The following is a 19,245-nucleotide window of genomic DNA, read 5'->3' as shown; positions in this document are numbered from 1 at the left end:
ATTAGCACATTTCATGCATGGAACATCGCCAAAGAGAGATTTGCTTAAAATAGTCACAGCAGGAAGTTATGCTATAAGAATTTATTTTAAGCAATGATCTAATACACTCAGTTCAGATAAAGGGACTTTTTCTTCCAATCCCTGAAGGCAGAGAACAGAACAAGAACAAATTCCCTTAAAAGTATGAATTGCTTTTTGCTAATATGGTAAAACTCAGACATATTTGGAAAAAATGCCTTTTAAGCTATGCAGCATCTCTTAAAGCAAAATTGCAAAGTTAGCTAAGATTTTTTTCCTTGGCCACTTTCATAAAACATGTCATCCCCTGCTAAGATATTTACTGAAAATTAAGATGTTACTTGATGCCATCGATTGGCTCATGCTAGGAGTATGAGTATTTTTAAAAGAAAGTTCTGAAGAAAAAATACAGCCTTAAGAAAAAAATGGAATGGAGCTATAATTTTAGATTAGAATGGAGGACAAACTTTCAAATTCTAGTGCATAATCAACTGCTTATTTTATTTTACGTTAAACAATATCCAAGCTACCAGATAACTTTAATTTTTTTAAAGATAATCATATGAGTTTTTTAGTGTGTTTGGATTAACAGAAGTCAAAAACAATTGCTACCAGTATTTTAGCCCTCATTTTTTCATCGGAAAACACAGATTACATGAAATGTATGTGTATACGTTTGCAGAAATAATTTCTTTATTAAGTATGAGCCTTTATAAGAAATAACTCCTTTTCCTTTGGTAGGCCTTAAAAATGTGTGAAAGAACTACTTAAAAGTTAATTGACTAAAAACCAAATATCATTGTTCTATTTCAGAAATTAAGTAATATTACTACATATGAAGATAAATGTTTTGTGTAGACTAAAGCCCTGAGAACAAATAATTCTAAAGTAATTGAGCAACTGATATTTGGCTATTAAATCTCACAATTAGAGGGTTAAAGTGGTCATTATAGCTTGAGATTTCAAATATCATGTCTTCTTCAGCATACTGCCTTTTGCTTTGTAAAAAACTAAGGTCTAAGGTCATTGTACATACTGTATGTAGCTTCAAAGTCCAAAGTCCTAGGATGACCTATAAACAATTCTCTTTGAAGAACTCAATATTGGTAACTATTGGATTTAAACCTTGCAATTGCTCCTAGTCTTTTTTTTCAATGCTTCTGACAAAGATGGGTTAAAAAGACAATAGAAGATGTTTCAAAGATGCAGAAGAGATCTGATACTATGTAATCTTATCAGCCATTCAATCTCTGCCAGTCTTAGCATCTATCTCTGCCTGCATAGATATTGATATTTGCTAAAGTACTAGTTAATAGACAATATCTCAAGTGTGCCACCCTTTCCTCTGGGTTTCACACTGGTAGTTGAAAATGTAGGACATAGTAGTAATTGCCTTTAGAATTTTAAATTACTAGTGTATGTTTCTTTGTCATGGTAAGATTGTCTTAAGGAACCCATAGTTGGGGGATTATTCATCTTTACTTGCTGAGAGTGATTGACTTGTAGGAGAAACCTGTTCAGATGTGAAATGAGAGTGTGGAAAAAGCAGTATGGTGTTTGTTATTATAGCCACTTTATCATTTGAAAGTATGCTTATTTGTGAACTGAAAGTTAATAAAATTTAATTTTACAATTATTGTTAGGGATATAAATATTCATTCTTGATGTATAACTAATTTGTCATTTCTTCAATCTCAAACTTCGCATTTCTATTATATAGCCTAGTGTATACTAATTTTTGATGTTTTCGTTTATATTTTCAAAGCTTTTATTATATTTATTCACTCTAAATAAAGAACATGCATATGTACTTAAATCCATAGAAATCCAGAATGTGTATCAGAGGCAATATATTCTTTATGCTGCTTTTTGACATGTACATGATGCACTACATTTGACGCTGTGTCCCTTAAAACAAAGCAAAACAAAATGGGAGAAGAAGGGAGATGAAAGTAAATGAATTTAACCAAATGTATATATAAATATACTGACCTTCTTAAAATTTTTGTTTAAGTCAACCAGACTGAGTAGAAAGATGTGGTCTTTGGCTCCCAAGAGCAGCCTGCCTCTTTCCTCATCTAACAGAAGAGTTTGAAAATCCAGTCCTTCTGATGAACCCAAAAAGGGAATACAGCTATTTGAAAGCAGCAAGTCTACGGAAAGCAAAAAAAAAAAAAAAAGAAAGGAGAAAGAAAAAAGAAAAGAAAGAAAGATAGGAGAGAAAGAAGAAGAAAGAAAAGAGAGAGAGAAAAGGAAAGAAAGAAAGAAAAAGAAAGAAAGGAAAGAAAGAAAGACAAAAAGAAAGAAAGAAAAGAATTAGTAATAGGCAAAATATTTACTTGCCTAAATATACATATTGTCCCACTTTGTAAATGAATACATACAGCATAAAAGGGCCAATATAGCTATATGTAATTACAGTTTTCAACATAATTATTTAGAAATGGATGCAATATATTTGTACCTTAACACAATATTTATGTGTGAAAAACACACAGTATTAAAATGAATAAAAACATGTAAATATACAAAAAATTAAATACGAAATATTTTACAACCCTAAGAATGTTAACATTCTTAAATTATCATTTAAAACATCTATCTATATTAATATTTGCAAATCTATAAAATTAATGTATACAAAGTAAACATCAAATCAAGTGTGTCATAAATCTCTTAGCATTTTTTTCCTACTTTTTAAAAAATACACTTCTTTTTTTGGAGGGGTTTTAGGTTCATAGCAAAACTGACAGGGGGATACAGAAATTTCCCATATACTTCTTGCTCCACACATTCATAGCTTCTCCCATCATCAACATCCCCCACCTCAGTGGTATAATTATTACAATCAATAAACCTACGTTGGCACATATTAATCATCCAAACTTTATAGTTTAGGGTTTAATTTTGGTGTTGTATATTTTATATATTTTCACAAAGGAATAATGACAAGTATCAACCATTGTAGTATCATATAGAGTACTTCCACTGCCTTAAAAATTGTCTGTGCTCCACCTGTTCATCCTTCTCCCCCACCCTTCCCCCTGGCAATCACTAATTTTTTTACTGTCTCCAAAGTTCAGCTTGTTACAGGATGTCACATAGTTTAAACCATACATGTGTTGCCTTTGTAGATTGGGTTCTTTCACTTAGTAATATGCATTTAAGTTTGCTCCATGTTTTCATGGCTTGATAGCTCATCCTTTATTAGTGCTAATATTTTATTGCCTGGATGTACCACAGTTTATTTAAATTTTTACCTACTGAAGGACATCTTCGTTGTTTCCAAGTTTTGGCAAGTATGAATAAAGCTGCCATAAACACCTGTGTGCAGGTTTTTGTGTGGACATAGTGATATGGTTTGGATGTGTCCCCAACCAAATCTTATCTTGAATTGTAGCTTCCATGATTCCCAAATATTGTGGGAGGGACCCGGTGGGAGATAACTGAATCATGGGGGTGGTTTCCCCGTACTGTTCTCATGGTAGTGAATAAATCTCATGAGAGCTGATGGTTTTATAAGGGGAAACCCCTTTCGCTTGGCTCTCATTCTCTCTTGTGGGCCACCATGTAAGACAGGCCTTTTGCCCTCTGCCATGATTGCGAGGCCTCTCAGCCACATGGAACTGTGAGTCCATTATACTTCATTTTCTTTATAAATTACCTAGTCTCGGGTATGTCTTTATCAGCAGTGTGCAAATGGACTAATACGCATAGTTTTCAACTTTTTTGAGTAAATATTATACTAAGGAGCATGACTGTTGGGTCTTCTGTTTAGATTTGTTAGAAACTGCCAAATTGCCTTCCAAAGTGTCTATACCACTTTGCATTTCCTCTAGCAATGAATGAGAATTTTTATTGCTCCATATCTTCATTAGCATTTGGTGGTATCAGGGTTTTCGATTTCGGCCATTCCAATAGGTGTGTAGCAGTATCTTATTGTTTTAATTTGTATTTTGTTGATGACATATGATATGGAGAATCTTTTCATATGCTTATTTGCCATCTGTGTATCTTCCTTGGTGAGATGTCTGTTAAGGCCTTTTGTCCATTTTTAAAAATTAGGTTGTTAGTTTTCTTATCATTGAGTTTTAATAGTTCTTTATATATTTTGGATTACAGTCTTTTATCAGATATATCTTTTGCAAATATTATCTCCAGTCTGCAGCTTGTCTTTTGCCCATCCTAATTTTGATAGTATTTAGATTGATGCCTGTGTTTGGAGAATTGAAGTTTTTCTATTTCATATGTGCAGAAAGAAGATGTAAAGAAAGAAACTGAATCCCAGAAAATGTACTCTGAAAGAGATATGACCCTGAACCAGTAATCCAGTAATGATATCAAAAATTTAATGCTAGAATAGACCTTGAAATTAAATTAATGCAAATGCATAGTTATACAAATGAAGCTCTTTAATCCTTTTGAGGTGAAGTCATATGCCCTAAAGTTACAAAACTACGTAGCAGCAAAGTTGATAACTGAATTGGAGTCTGCAGTCTTGATTTTTCTTTCTTTTTTTTTTTTGACACTTCTCTTTAGGTCCCAATTCTTTGTTTTATTTATAATTGTGATATGCACAGACTCCTGTAAGTTATCCAAATCCTTTCATTAGATTTTACCTCAAGTACTTGCAATATTATCTTATTTTTTAAATCCTAGAATACTGAATGCTAATAAGGTAATAATATTCATCATTTTATTAAAGCCCATTATATGCTAACTGACTTTTAACCAATTTATTATTTAAAAGTAGCCTATTATTAATTGATGAGAAAGATAAAAACAGATAATGTCTAGGATACAGGCACCAAGATAATTCTAAAAAGTATCATGGCAGTTTTAACCTCTGTAAAAATGATATTTGAGTACCTTAAATATAATGGCCACATATTCCGTCTATCAACAATGGGCTTTATTATTATTTCATATTTTTTAGCATTTCCTTCCTTCTCTTTTTCTACTTTATAATGGTTAAATGTTATTTCCCTTAGTTTCTAAGCTGGGTTTTATCTTAGTTTTTTACAAAGCAAAAGGCAGTATGCTGAAGAAGACATGGTATTTGAAATCTCAAATGAGCAGGACTTTACTGAACATAAATGTCTTACTAACATTTATGGATCATCCTTTGTGTACATTGGATAGAAGTCTGAAATTGATACTAATTATTTTTCTATTAAGCTAAATATAACTTTAATCATTTTTCAGATTAGACACCCAATGGTGTAATATTTTTTAGCAGTTCCGAATGCAGTGATAATATCCAACAAATACGCCATACAGATTGTAAAGTAGAACTGAGAAGAGAAGAATGGAACCAAGACAAAAAGTAAACAAATATAATCTAAAGCCTTAACAAGAAAATGTATTTCACACAAACCTTATTTCAATCAGGCAATTCTATGTCTTCCACGCAATTTCCCTTATTTAACAAAGACTGAAATCAGCAAAATCAAAACTATGTAAAAGCATGCCCAGGGGTTTATTTTGACCCAACTAGTGGAGTAAGTAGTGTATATAATCGACATCCTTATTGTTTCAAGTTCCTATGAATAATATTCAATTATTTTGAACCATGCATCGCATTGTTAATTACAAAATGAAAATGAAATATTACTTCTCATAATGAGTAAGAGGATGAAGTTTAGGTCCAGGCCACCAGGGCATTATCCTGCCTCCCAACTCACTGGCTGTGTAATCTAGAATGAGTCACTTAACCTCTCTGTGTCTCAGTTTCCTCATCTATAAAGTGAGGATAAAAACAGAAATGATGTAATAAGCCATGTTGGTGTGAGGAATAAACGAGTTAATGCATGATCAGCATTATGAATAGCATCTGGCACATAGTAAGTGCTATGTATCTGTCAGTCATTATAATGATAATGATATATTTTTAAAAGTCTATACAAAATGTATAAAAAGGAAATCATAATATTTCCCAACTCATATAGTTCTCATGATGATTAAAGGAGGTAATTTATATAAAGTTCTTAGAACCATGCTTGGTAGATAGGAAAAGTCAATAAATACTGTCTTGAGTATGATTATTAAACTCTGCTTTGGGCCAAATAAGATATATTTAAAAAGCATATATCTTATCTTCCATTAAATCAGAATTAGTAAGATAAGAACATCTCTGCATTTTTTATGATAATGGAATAATATTAAAATGCTATTAAATCCATAAATATTTATAAGGATTTAGTGTGTATTAAGTGTCGAGTATGGGGTTAAGGTCGTGGGATTAGTGAGCCTTGTCTGCAAGGGGCTCACAGATCAGTTATGTATATAAAACCCAACATATGTGAAATAAATTCTAATAGAAGTATATATAAAATGTGAAACCTTTCAAATAATTAATTATACATCATCTTCTAAAAGGAGGTGATATTTGAGCACAGCCTTGAAAGACAGATAGAATTTTGAGAGGAAACACTTAAAGAAAAATTTGTTCCAGGCAGAATGAACACTAGGCTGTACAGGAGCACATGTTACTCCAGGTTGCACATACATACTGCACTTCTAATATGTCTCCTACTCTGGAGTGTGACCTCTGTCAGGGCAAAGACCATGGTGTAATTATCTTAGAATTCCCAGCACCTAGCTCAGAGTCTGATACAAATTCAGTGCTTAATAATTATTTGTAGGACTGAGGAAATGTGCTCTGCTGAAATATAGGGACTATGTTGGGTGGAAATAAGTGAGACTAGACATAAAGCCATCATCTAGATGATTACAGCCTATGATGGCAGGTTGAAGATTTTGGTTGTTATGTAGGTGATTGGAAGCTACTAAAATGTTTTATTCAGAAAAGTGGCAACAACTATAGCTGAGTGTTACAAAGATAAGTCTGGCTAAATTATTCAAGTGGATGAGAATGGGGAAAGGTGGGGTCAGGAAGACTATCCAGAGGTTCCGAAACATGGTGAGTCCCTCAATTATGGCAATGAGAGGAGGAAGATGTTTAAGAGCTGTTTATGTCATTTTTTTTGTCTTTACTTACACAGTGAGAAAAATAAATACAAAGTTGATATAGCCACTTGCTTTATTTTCTTTCATCATAACCAATTCTATGGGGTTTAGTTTCAAACCAACTTGACAAGAAAAACAGCTGAAAAAATAGTGACTAACCTGGGGTATTATCATTTCCAAATGATTTAATATTGCCCTGTGACAATGCTAGCAGCAAAATGATTAAACATCCTTCAACAATTCATTGTAGCCAAATTAAATAATTAGATTTAGGCATTACATATTAAAATTTCTTAGGCTGACGCACACATTATGAAAAGACTTTGGGACAGGGATTGGAACAGGTTCCCTCTTTTCCAACCAGCTTATCTTTCTTGCATTTCTGCCAAACCAAGCAAAGTCATTTTTGTTTCCACAGGATTATCAACCAAAACAGAAAAAAAATTGGTAATTTTAGAGCCTGTATCTTAACACATAAAGCTAAGACACTCAGTGGATTTCATAAATCAGAAATGGATGCTGGCTTTGCTGGGTTCAAACTCATCAAAGTTGAAGACTAATAATTTGGCAATACACTTCAGAGCTTTTTTAAAAAAATTCTAAACTGGAAATTCTTGGGCATGTGATTTTTCAGATTGTCCATAGTTTTAAAGCTTTTTGGACAGGAACTTTTTTTATTTTTCCCCTTGGGTAAAAGGGTGAGTGTGTTGCTTCACACATGCCATTGAGAGGAGGCCAGCTCTGTGATTGGTTAAACAGCCCCACCCTTCCTCAGGATGTCAGCAGCACTTACCTCTAGGTCCTAAATGACTCCTTTGTTCTATCTCCCTAAACCTTTGACCTAATCCACCATAATTCTTCTTTTTCACTGTTCCTTTTAGCAGTGCATTCTTCTATTACCTTGTTCCCAGTTTCTAATCTTAATCACCCAGATGTTCAAATTCCCACTTTTGTTCTAGCAACACAGTTTTGGAAAAATCTACAATCTCATTATTTCTAAAATTAATGAAGCAAGGACATGATTTTTTATTTATCTACTTGCTTAAATATAGAAGTCATTGCATATTATGGATTTTGATGGCTGGATGACACAGAGAAGATGTTCTTGACCCATTATCAGTAAACCACCATGGGACAATGAAATGGTTCCGAGGATCGAATTTCATATAAACAACATGAAATTTTCACGTTTGTATGTATGTGTGCATTTTTTGAAGAGTTTCTGCATTTGTCTTTATTAACACCTCTTGATATCTTACCAGAAGTCACAGGGAAAATTATGTGTTTTCCACATGTAGTTAATAATCATATTTAAAATAATTTCCGATTGCTAGCACAAGAAAGTGAGTCACTACCCTCCCAAAATGTGACTTTTGCAGGCAATGACTGACTCATCTAAGAACACCAGGTATCTGCACATACTGGAAAGACATTGATTACAAGTTTGACACACTCCTGTCCTCATGGAACTCACAGCCTAGTGGAGAGAAAATGTTCATCCACAACAAAAATGAAAATATACTTGTGACAAAGGACAACCATATAACATAGTAGACCATTAAGTATCTCTAACAGTAAAATGGAAATATCTTTTTATCTATATTTCCTTTAGCAAGCCTAATAAAATGAATCTCCTAATTGATAGCCAGATGCTCCCCTATTTAAGGGGAAGGATAAGGATTAGGTAATCTCTGCTCTTATTTAAAATACTTTTGTTCTAAAAATAATTCTTTGTATCTCCCTTTTAGTGTCCCTTAATACAATTGTTCATTCAGCCTAGGGAAACATTTGACCCGATGGTCTATATTCTTCCTCTTCACCCCAGAAAGGAAGGGAGTGGTGAGTCATATTGAATCTAATAAATTTAGGATTAAGCAACACAGACTTCCTCAGTATTTGAGTGTTAAATGAACAAGATCCTATAACCTTGAAATCCTGCATTTATTGCCAGAGATCCCGAACTGGGTGGAGTTGTCAGTTTCTCTCAAGAGAAGAATACATAGATTAAAAAAAAAAAAAAAAAAAAAGAAAAAAAATGCTTCCCACATTCTTTAAAGAACATTTTATGAAAGACAGAAATTCACAGGGCTAAAAAGAAAATCAGCTTTGGAGAAGCTTAAGTTCCAATGTATTCCAATCTAAGGGGTAAAATTCCTCAGCAGAGAAACTTCACAACTAAAAATAGATCCAGATCAAAATACAGTCACCTTTCCCTGCCATCTCAGGATATTCAGCACAAATTATTGCCCTACCCACTTCTCTTTTTCCTTCAGGAAATAGCAGTTTTATCAGTAGGGCTATTCTCAAGTTTCTTTAGTATAGTGAGATCTCCAATGTATTCTCTACAAAGCTGTCTAAGTAAAAACATTTCTCTTTAAGCCTTTCAGCATCCTTTCTACTTCTGCCTTCCCCCAAAATTCAGCATTTCTCCTCCGATCTCTAAAGTTCCAGGGCTTTTTATGCTGAGTTAGTATCACAGCATCATTTCTATGGAGTGCCTTCAAAGCTTCTTCCCATAATTTTCAAAAATACTACAGCTTTTTGAAGAAAAGCTACATCTAAAACCACAGTGAGATACCATCTCACACCACTTAGAATGGCCATCATTAAAAAATCAGGAAACAACAGGTGCTAGAGAGGATGTGGAGAAATAGGAACACTTTTACACTGTTGGTGGGACTGTAAACTAGTTCAACCATTGTGGAAGTCAGTGTGGCGATTCCTCAGGGATCTCGAACTAGAAATACCATTTGACCCAGCCATCCCATTACTGGGTATATACCCAAAGGACTATAAATCATGCTGCTATAAAGACACATGCACACGTATGTTTATTGCGGCACTATTCACAATAGCAAAGACTTGGAACCAACCCAAATGTCCAACAACAATAGACTGGATTAAGAAAATGTGGCACATATACACCATGGAATACTATGCAGCCATAAAAAATGATGAGTTCGTGTCCTTTGTAGGGACATGGATGAAACTGGAAAACATCATTCTCAGTAAACTATCGCAAGGACAAAAAACCAAACACCGCATGTTCTCACTCATAGGTGGGAATTGAACAATGAGAACTCATGGACACAGGAAGGGGAACATCACATTCCGGGTACTGTTGTGGGGTGGGGGGTGGGGGGGGCGGGGACAGCATTAGGAGATACATCTAATGCTAAATGACGAGCTAATGGGTGCAGGAAATCAACATGGCACATGGATACATATGTAACAAACCTGCACATTGTGCACATGTACCCTAAAACCTAAAGTATAATAAAAAAAAAAAAATACTACAGCTTTTTGTCCAAGGCAAGGCATGGATTCTCTCTTAGATTTAACATTGGGAAAATTAGCTCATCTTAACTTGGCATCAGCTGACCTCCAATATGTTTTCTGAGGCTTGAGATCATGTGAAAACTTTCTGGTTATCAAGATAACTCATAATTCACCTCTACCAACACAAAATTACCTATGATTCTCTACTGTGTACATTTAGTCTCTAAAGCTAATTGTTCAAAGCATATAAAGAAAAAATATTAGTCAAACCTAAAAGCCCTACAAAAGACTGCTTCAAAATTGCAGGTGTACATTATGTTATTATTATGCTCTCTTAGATATCATTATGCTATCCACACTAACCATTATCTCCTTGCAAATGCAAGTCCAGATCAGAAAGAACACAAACAAATCCTCTTGCTTTTCTGTGATGGAATGTTAGAGATCATTCTGTTCATTAGGTCTTAGAACATTATCTATACCAATAATAAAACAGATGATATCACATAGGGAAACATAAATTAGAAACAAATTAAGCTTATTATGTCATGGGGTCTGTGTTCTTGCCAAGACAGGTTGTGGAGTAGGAGTGTGGCAGTTACACATGGTCACATTTCTATCACATCCATACTTTTAAATTACGTTTTGTTCTTATTTGGCCAGCTTTCAATAGTGGATGCTTTACATAATCCATCATTGTGAGATTTATCATTTATAGTTACGGAGTAAATTCATACTTTGAATAAGAATGAGTCCTTTTAAATTTTCAAAAGCTTTGGTGGGAACTTTTTCCTATTGACCTGTAAAAAAGTTAGTGTTATAAATATCTAGTACATTTCCAGAAAAGCAATGTCACGATAGAATAAACTTCCTGGAAAAAAGTTGAGAGTATCATTCTGAGCACGATTGATACTACTTTGACAATTGCTTCATAGCCTCCTTCAAGTTATTCAGAATTTCTCCTTCTTCAAGTTTCAAAGAATGTTTAAAATTAAACACCATGTCACACATATTTGGTATTTGTTTCAATCAAGTATATAAATTTAACGTAGAAAACATCGGAAGGTCTTAATTTAATACAACATCTATTATTGACTCCAAATAATAGACAAATATGACAATATGACAAGACAAATAATTCCTCAAACTAAGATCACTATCAATTAAGGAATAAAGCAAAATTTATGTGTGTAATATAAAACAGATAACATTATTTTATAACAATATTGTTTTATAAAATTAATTCTATTAAAGTCAAGTATATGTATATCAAAAAATAATGTTAAAAGGCATATGTGAAACTTCTCAATTGTGACAGTCACAGTTGAGATGTCTCATGCCATCTGTAGCAGTCTGTTCTCAAGCTGCTGTGAAGAAATACCCGAGTCTGGGCAATTTATAAAGAAAAACTGGTTTAATTAACTCACAGTTCCGTATGGCTGGGGAGGCCTCAGGAAACTTACAATCATGGTGGAAGCCACCTCTTTACAGGGCAGCAGGATGAAAAACGAGTGCAAGCAGGGGAAATGCCAGATGCTTATAAAATCATCAGACCTCATGACAACTCACTCACTATAAGGAGAACAGCATGGGGGAAACCGCCCTAATGATTCAATTACCTCCCACCAGATCCCTCACAGGACACTTGGGGATTATGGGAACTACAATTCAAGGTGAGGTTTGGGTGGCAACACAGTCACACCATATCACCATTTGTATTTCCAAGCCTTTGAATGTGTCTTCTCTTTTTCTTGGAAGCTGTTCAAATCACACCCTCTCTCTTGCTATTATGAAATTTAAAATAATTTGCCAGAATATATATGTGTGTGTGTATATATATATGTAAAATTGATCATTGATCATTGCTCATACTGGGCACTCAGTGTGACATTTTATCTAAAATTCAATTTTCATAGATTCAAGAAAATTTCAGTTTGGCTTTTCATCTAAAATGAATAAATGTCAATCATCTGTGAGACTTTTCTGTAGGTTTTCTCCAGATGAAAGTTCTTAATCACTTGCCCAAGGAGCATCATCTGGTAAAGGTGTGCAGAGAATTTGCATCAGAACTTGCACATACACTTTCAAGAGTGAAATTTAAAAATATCATCATGTAATATTGTTCTCTTCAATTTCAGGTACCATCAGCAGGTATAAGCAATGAAAAAATGCTTTCCATTTATACATTATCTTCCTTAGTTTCTCTCCCATAAATTGTTAGTTCTCTGCTGATGACTTCAAAATACACACCCACAACCCCATCATCTCTCCCAAGTGTTGCAGTTTAGAATTTGCCACAGCTTGCTACGTATTGTCAATTTTCCCTCCAATCATCTGATCTCATTGATTTTAATGACTTCAATGAAATGATCTAGTCCTCAGGCTCAACATTTCTGAATCACTTTTAGTTTTTCTTCCTTACTCTTCTTTCCTCCATTTATATAATCCATCACTTTAAGTCTGTTTAACCCTCCTTACACAGCATCCAGCTAAATTTAAAGTCTTATAGATTCTATCAAGCAAGTTTTCTATTCTCCCTTCTTGAATATATTTATTCCTACTGCCCGCCATATTACTACTTCTCTAAATTACTGTAACAGGTTCATAAATTATCTTTTGCTACACTCGCTCTCCCACCAGTCTCTCCCACGTGATGCTGCCTATTTCATTTTCCCCCAATCACAATTAAATTAGGTCAATTTCATGATGAAAATACTCCAATACCAACATATCCTTCATTGAACAAATTTTAAACTTCCTCCAATGCTCAAAATTCAGTTTCATATCCAAATTCTTCTAAATTCTTTCAAAATTTTGGTTTTACTTATACTATGGCACTGTTCTTTTTGCAATTATTTTGTCTATTTATTTCGTCCCTTAAAAACACTAGAAGCCTTGCAGGTAAGAATAATGTCTAAATCATTTCTGTATTTCAACACCACCTCTTATACATAAGTCTAATAAAGCTTTAACTCACAATATTTTAAACTATTGATTTTTGTTTGCCTTGGTTTAGCTACATTCGATCTAAATCAGGATTTATTGGCATCTTATTAATAATTTAGAGAAGTTAATGTGCTATTTAGAGACCCAATTGTGATAATGCTTTGCAGTCACAAGGGGTTCCTTTTCTAATCTTCATATTCTCACATGAATCAGGGGGATCCTTAGAACATTACTTTTCAGGATGTAACATGCATTCGAGGATTCTTGTTGAAATACAGATATTTTTGTTTAGAAGTCACAGAGTATGTCTGAGATTCTGCATTTCAAACAAGCTTTCACATTTTGCTGATACTACTGCAGCTTGAACCACACCTGGAGTAGAAAGGTTTAAAATACACTGTGCCCCTGTTTTTCTCAGCTTGCCTGCATTAAAGAGCTGAATTCCTTCATTCTTCCTCACACTAGAATTTCTCTCAAAACTTTACCTCATGGTGTGTGTTAATTTATGCAATGTGGCCAAAGTATTTTTTTCTGTTACAATTCTAAATTGGTCAAATCCCTAACTAGCTTATTCCTTAATTGCTAGAAGTGATCAATGACCTGTTTAGTTTAAAGCAATGATATATAAGCTTTTTCCCTCAGCTTTTTTTTCATACAAAGAAGTGAAGTACAATAATTTAACATGCATTTACTTGGAAAAAAGGTGTCAAGATGAGGATGCATTGTAGACTTTCATTTCAAATATCTTTGCTGTTATCTGTGGTAGCAAAAATTCTACCCAAGATGCTCAACTACAATTATATTCTTAAATACCTCAAATTTTCTTCATATATTCCTTCAATTAATTAAAACATGTATGGTCTGTCTTTGAAATCTGTCACAACCTCCATTTTGTGGTTTGTAACATCTGAGGAACTTTCCCATTTATTATTTAATTTGATCCCCAAGAAGAACTTAATTTCCAGATGAGAAAACCTAGACTCAGAAAGACAATTAATTATTCTAATGGTACATAGACTGTTAATGTCACAGAAAGAGCTCAAACCTGTCTTTATCTTCTAATTCTAAGCCCCACCACCCATTACAGCTATATTTTATATTTTAATGTTTAGCATTACTTCGATAAACAAGATTTTTTTCAAAAGGTCTCTACTTATATTTCACTGAATATTCCAACAGACAGGTTCACTTCTATTGCTTCTTCCACTTCACCACTGCATCAGGATTACTGAAGTATTTATCTTAATTTCCAAACTGTTTCTGGCTCACTGTGGCTTTAGCCAAATAAACCCCTTTATGACCATCTTTATAAGTAAAAAGGACTTTCGTTCTAATTTATGCCTCTTTCGAATTAGTTGGATTAAAGCAGTATGTTTAAAGGATTATTACAAAAATGCAAACTGTGTATCACTAGTTCTTAAGAAATCAGAGAAGTGTTTGTCAAATCTTCTGTTTAAAAAAGACCTAATGACATTATTTTTAAAACCGTCATTGAATTTATATTCATACACATGTACAGAAAAATCTCACTGTGAAAATTCCTTTAATAAGGCTCAAGAAATTAGAGCCAAATTTAGGGAAGTTGAATTATGAAATGAGAGTTACACATAAAAACTTTTGCTCCTCAATAGTTTATAGAATAGTAAACCAATTGCTTACAAGATCTATTCAAAAAGAGTTTTCCACCAAAAGGTAGTTGACTGGATTTTATCCCAATAAAAATTGCCTTTAGACAAACTATGCCCTCTCTAAAACTATTTCCACATTTATGCAAAAACAAAGACACAACCCAAGTGCCTCAAGGCCAAGCTCTCTTTTACCCTGCTAGGAGTACATAGATGATCACTGTAGCCCTTAGTGATTTTTATCTATCTTCTTAATTCCAGGAAGGTTTCTTGTATGTTTGCATGGCAATAGTGCATCATATATTACCTTATATTATTGTGTCACTTCCACCACTCTGTAGAGCTCAGACCAAAAATGTTTAGAACAATGTTCCATATACAATGTTAAATGGATTTCAATTATTATCATATAAAGGGGTTGCATACAGCTAAGTTGTATTAATAATACAAACACTATTTTACTAAAAAACAGTGGGCTTAGATCCAAACATCAGTTTTTTAAATTATCTAATTATGTGACTCTAGCATTATTATTTAATCTTTCTGGATTTCTGTTTCCAAATCTTTACATATTAATCTCCTAAACATATATAGTGCCTACAGCCTGTATCATATCATACTTAAACATTCCTCCTTGAAAACTTTTTTATGTTTAACCTAGCTTTCCTTCTAGATAACAGTTGCAACTGATAATGAACCAGATGCATTTATTATGCAAAATAAGCCACTTTTATTAATACATGTTCTAAATGTACCCTCTATTCAGGAAAAATAATTTCATAAATACTGTCTTCAATAAGGTGTAGATTATCCAGCATGTCTCCTGTATCACCAATTGTTCTTCTTGTATATTATTCCAATTAAAATACAAATATGCTGTTATTTCTTGCATTAAAACAAGTCTCTTGATCTCTTTCCTTCTCCAGCTAATGCCTATGTCACAATTGTCAAAAATTTCCTTAAGAGAATTATCTATAGTCAATGTCTCCAGTCCCATGCTCTCAAGAATCCATCCTAATCGGGCTTTGGCTGGCACACTCAGACACTGCTTTTATCAAAGTCAGCAGTGAGCTCTGTTAAATTTAATGTTACTTTTTAGTTGTCATCTCTCTAGACATATTATCTGACTTTGACACCACTGATTATCTCTTTCCTTTTACTTTTTTCATTTAACAACTTCTATACTATAACTCCTAATTTTTCTCCTATATACCTGGACATTCCTTTTCAGTTCACTTTGTAGTTAATTCTTCCTTTCTCTGATCTCCTGACTTGAAGAAGCCAATCTTTTGAATTCTGCTTCATTCCTTAATTATTTCACAGTCTTGTAGATTTAAAAATTTCTATATGTTAATGGCCAAATTCATATCTCCAATTGACATCTCCGTGAACTTCAGGGTTATATATGTACTCAAATGCCTTCTTGGCATCTCACTTAGGTGTCTAATACCCTTCTCAAACAAAATATGTCCACTTCATCTTCCCACAAAACGACTTCTTCCACAGTATTTCCCACTTTAATTAATGGTAGCTCCACCTGTAGACCACAACAAAACAAAACAAAACAGAACCACAAAAGCCATGGAGTCATCTTTGACTTCTCTCTCACTTTGTATTCAGCTCATCAGCAAATCCTGTTGGCTCTATCTTTGTGTATCCACTCCTATCACTTTGTGCCACAGACCATTAATTCTCACATAAATTATTACAATAGCCTCAAACTTGGCTCCCTATTTCTCGGTCTCTTCCTTTCTGTGTATTCTCAACATAGAAATCAGAATGATTCTATTATTCTGAGAGTCAGATCACGTCAGACTGTGCTCAAAATTCTTCAGCAGATTCCCATAATACTCAGACTAAATGCCAGCAGTAGAAGATCTAATCCTTCCTCTCTCCTGTTAATTATCTATTTAGTCAATTTTCTTCTTTCTCTCATCCCACTATTTGTTTAGCCATACCATCTTCTTTAGGATCCTTACACATGCCAGACACACTTTCACTCCAGGGACTTTGCACTTGATGTTGTTTCTGCAAAAATATTCCTGATATCTGCATGACTAGCTTAAGCATTTGTGAAAATATTCTCTCAGTAAGCGCTTTCCTGACCACAATATTTGATTACTACATACCCACCACTACTGAGCTCCCTGTCTTGATTCATTTTTCTCCATAGTGCTGGTCACTTTCTATCTTGCTAAATAATTCACTGCTATATCATACCGAATCCAGATAAAATACATATTATTAGATGTATCAAAACAAATCAATACAAATCAAACAAGTTAGATGAGTTAATAACTGACATCTCTACTTGAGACACATGCTTAACTTCACAGCTAAATAATTCGTAAATTACAGAAAAAGATATAGCCTTCCTTATTCATTTTTTAGAAAATTCTGATTAAACAAAGAACCATTCTATCAGATACATTAATCCCTAGTTATAAGATAGACAAATAAAAATTCAGAAAGGAATTTTGAAGTTTTTATTGTCAATGAATATACATTTAAGAAATGTTGGAGGTGCAAAACATAATTACTGCTATTAGAAGTTACTGAAAATAGCTTGCTGCTAAAGAAATAATGGTAAAACCTCGTTATTTTTTTTTTTTTTTTTTTTTTTTTTTTTTTTTTTTTTTTTTGTTTTTTTTTTTTTTTTTTTGAGACGGAGTCTTGCTCTGTTGCCCAGGCTGGAGTGCAGTGGCGCAATCTCGGCTCACTGCAAGCTCCGCCTCCTGGGTTCACGCCATTCTCCTGCCTCAGCCTCTCCGAGTAGCTGGGACTACAGGCGCCCGCCACCACGCCCAGCTAATTTTTTGTATTTTTAGTAGAGACGGGGTTTCACCGTGGTCTCGATCTCCTGACCTCGTGATCCGCCCGCCTCGGCCTCCCAAAGTGCTGGGATTACAAGCGTGAGCCACCGCGCCCGGCCCTCGTTATTTTTTATATGTTAATATTTATCCTCTTGAAAATGTAATGTTTTCCTCAAGGGCATGGCAAGTTGACAATAACATGGGCCTTGAACTAGACAAATGTAAGCACACAGCTTGGTTGTGCTATTTAATAGCTTTTTGTTTTTGGGCAAGAGATTCAGGGTCTAAGCCTCAAGTATCTTATCTATAAAATAGGTATGAAAACAATAGGTATAAAAACAATGTTGTGAGACTTATCCATGATAAAGTCTGAATAGGGTACCTGGGCCCAGTCATTCTATGGCTTTATAGTTTTGATAGCACTTAGCACTATCTTTAATGATATTCACCTGTTTGTTTGCTTCTTCACTGTTTATCTCCCTAACTGAAAAATAAGTTCAAATGAGACCTTGACTTTTATCTAAAACAATGCCTGGTAAATAATGATTCCTTATTACATATTTGTAGAATGGGTGAATATATGGTAAATATTAAATGAGTTACTTTTCTTGCTGATGACTTACATCTATCTCATCTTCTGGAGTTTTCCAAACAAGTAACATTACAGACACCAGTGATTCCTGAGTATAAATATCCCCAACACATTCAAAGTCCTTAGTGATGATGGCGAGATAGAAAATACTTACATTATTGTGCAATTTAAGAAGATCACCTCTCAAAAATTATTTTTACAATTGCAGCGTAAACTGTAGAAGTCACTATGAGAAGCCCAATTTGTAGGACAATATTTATAGTAATAATCATATAATACGAAACCTGGAAATATAGAACATTCTGACCTCCGTGATTCCTTACTTACTATTCAAGAAAAACATTTGGTAGTCATAAATATGCAAGAATTCGCAACATGATCTGAAGGGAAATTTCTTTGCACAACAATAGAACCAAACAACCAAGCTCCTATGGATTTAGAGGTTCTAAGTTAAGTCTTCATTAAAGAGTATTATTTGGATAAAATGGTTATTACAACTCTATTGTTGCTTAAGAAATACTTTAAGAAATTCCTCAATAGGCCAGGCACGGTGGTTCACACCTGTAATCCCAGTACTTTGGGAGGCCGAGGTGGGCAGATCACGAGATCAAGAGATGCAGACCATCCTGGCCAACGTGGTAAAACGCCATCTCTACTAAAAATACAAAAATTAGCCAGGCTTGGTGGTGTGCACCAGTAGTCCCAGTTATTCGGGAGGCTGAGGCAGGAGAATCACTTGAACTCAGGAGGTGGAAGTTGCAGTGAGCCGAGATTGTGGCACTGCACTCCAGCCTGGTGACAGAGTGATATTCTGACTCAAAAAAGAAAGAAAAAAAGAAAAAAGAAAAAAAAAAGAAAGAAAGATCAAAAAGGAAAGAAATCCCTTCATATTATCTTGCAGCTATTCCAAGTAGCTAACTACTACCAGAGATACTGCCTGCATATTTGGTTTACACTGAGTAGGTATGAATTATGGAAAGCAAAGAAAACAAAGCTAATTTTA

General features: G+C 34.1%; 1 protein-coding gene across 1 annotated transcript in view; it reads right to left on the bottom strand.

Moving 5' to 3' along the window:
• SEMA3D (semaphorin 3D) overlaps positions 1 to 19,245 on the bottom strand; it is a 123,706-nt gene that overhangs the window by 96,564 nt on the left and 7,897 nt on the right. The window contains exon 2 of the mRNA XM_032761199.2: positions 2,011 to 2,171. Coding sequence (XP_032617090.1) covers positions 2,011 to 2,171 — 161 coding nt within the window. The remainder of the gene's footprint in view (positions 1 to 2,010; positions 2,172 to 19,245) is intronic.

Source organism: Hylobates moloch, unplaced genomic scaffold, assembly GCF_009828535.3.
Source record: "Hylobates moloch isolate HMO894 unplaced genomic scaffold, HMol_V3 SCAFFOLD_1, whole genome shotgun sequence".
NCBI classification, from domain to species: domain Eukaryota; kingdom Metazoa; phylum Chordata; class Mammalia; order Primates; family Hylobatidae; genus Hylobates; species Hylobates moloch.
This window is presented reverse-complemented; position numbering and strand designations above follow the sequence as displayed.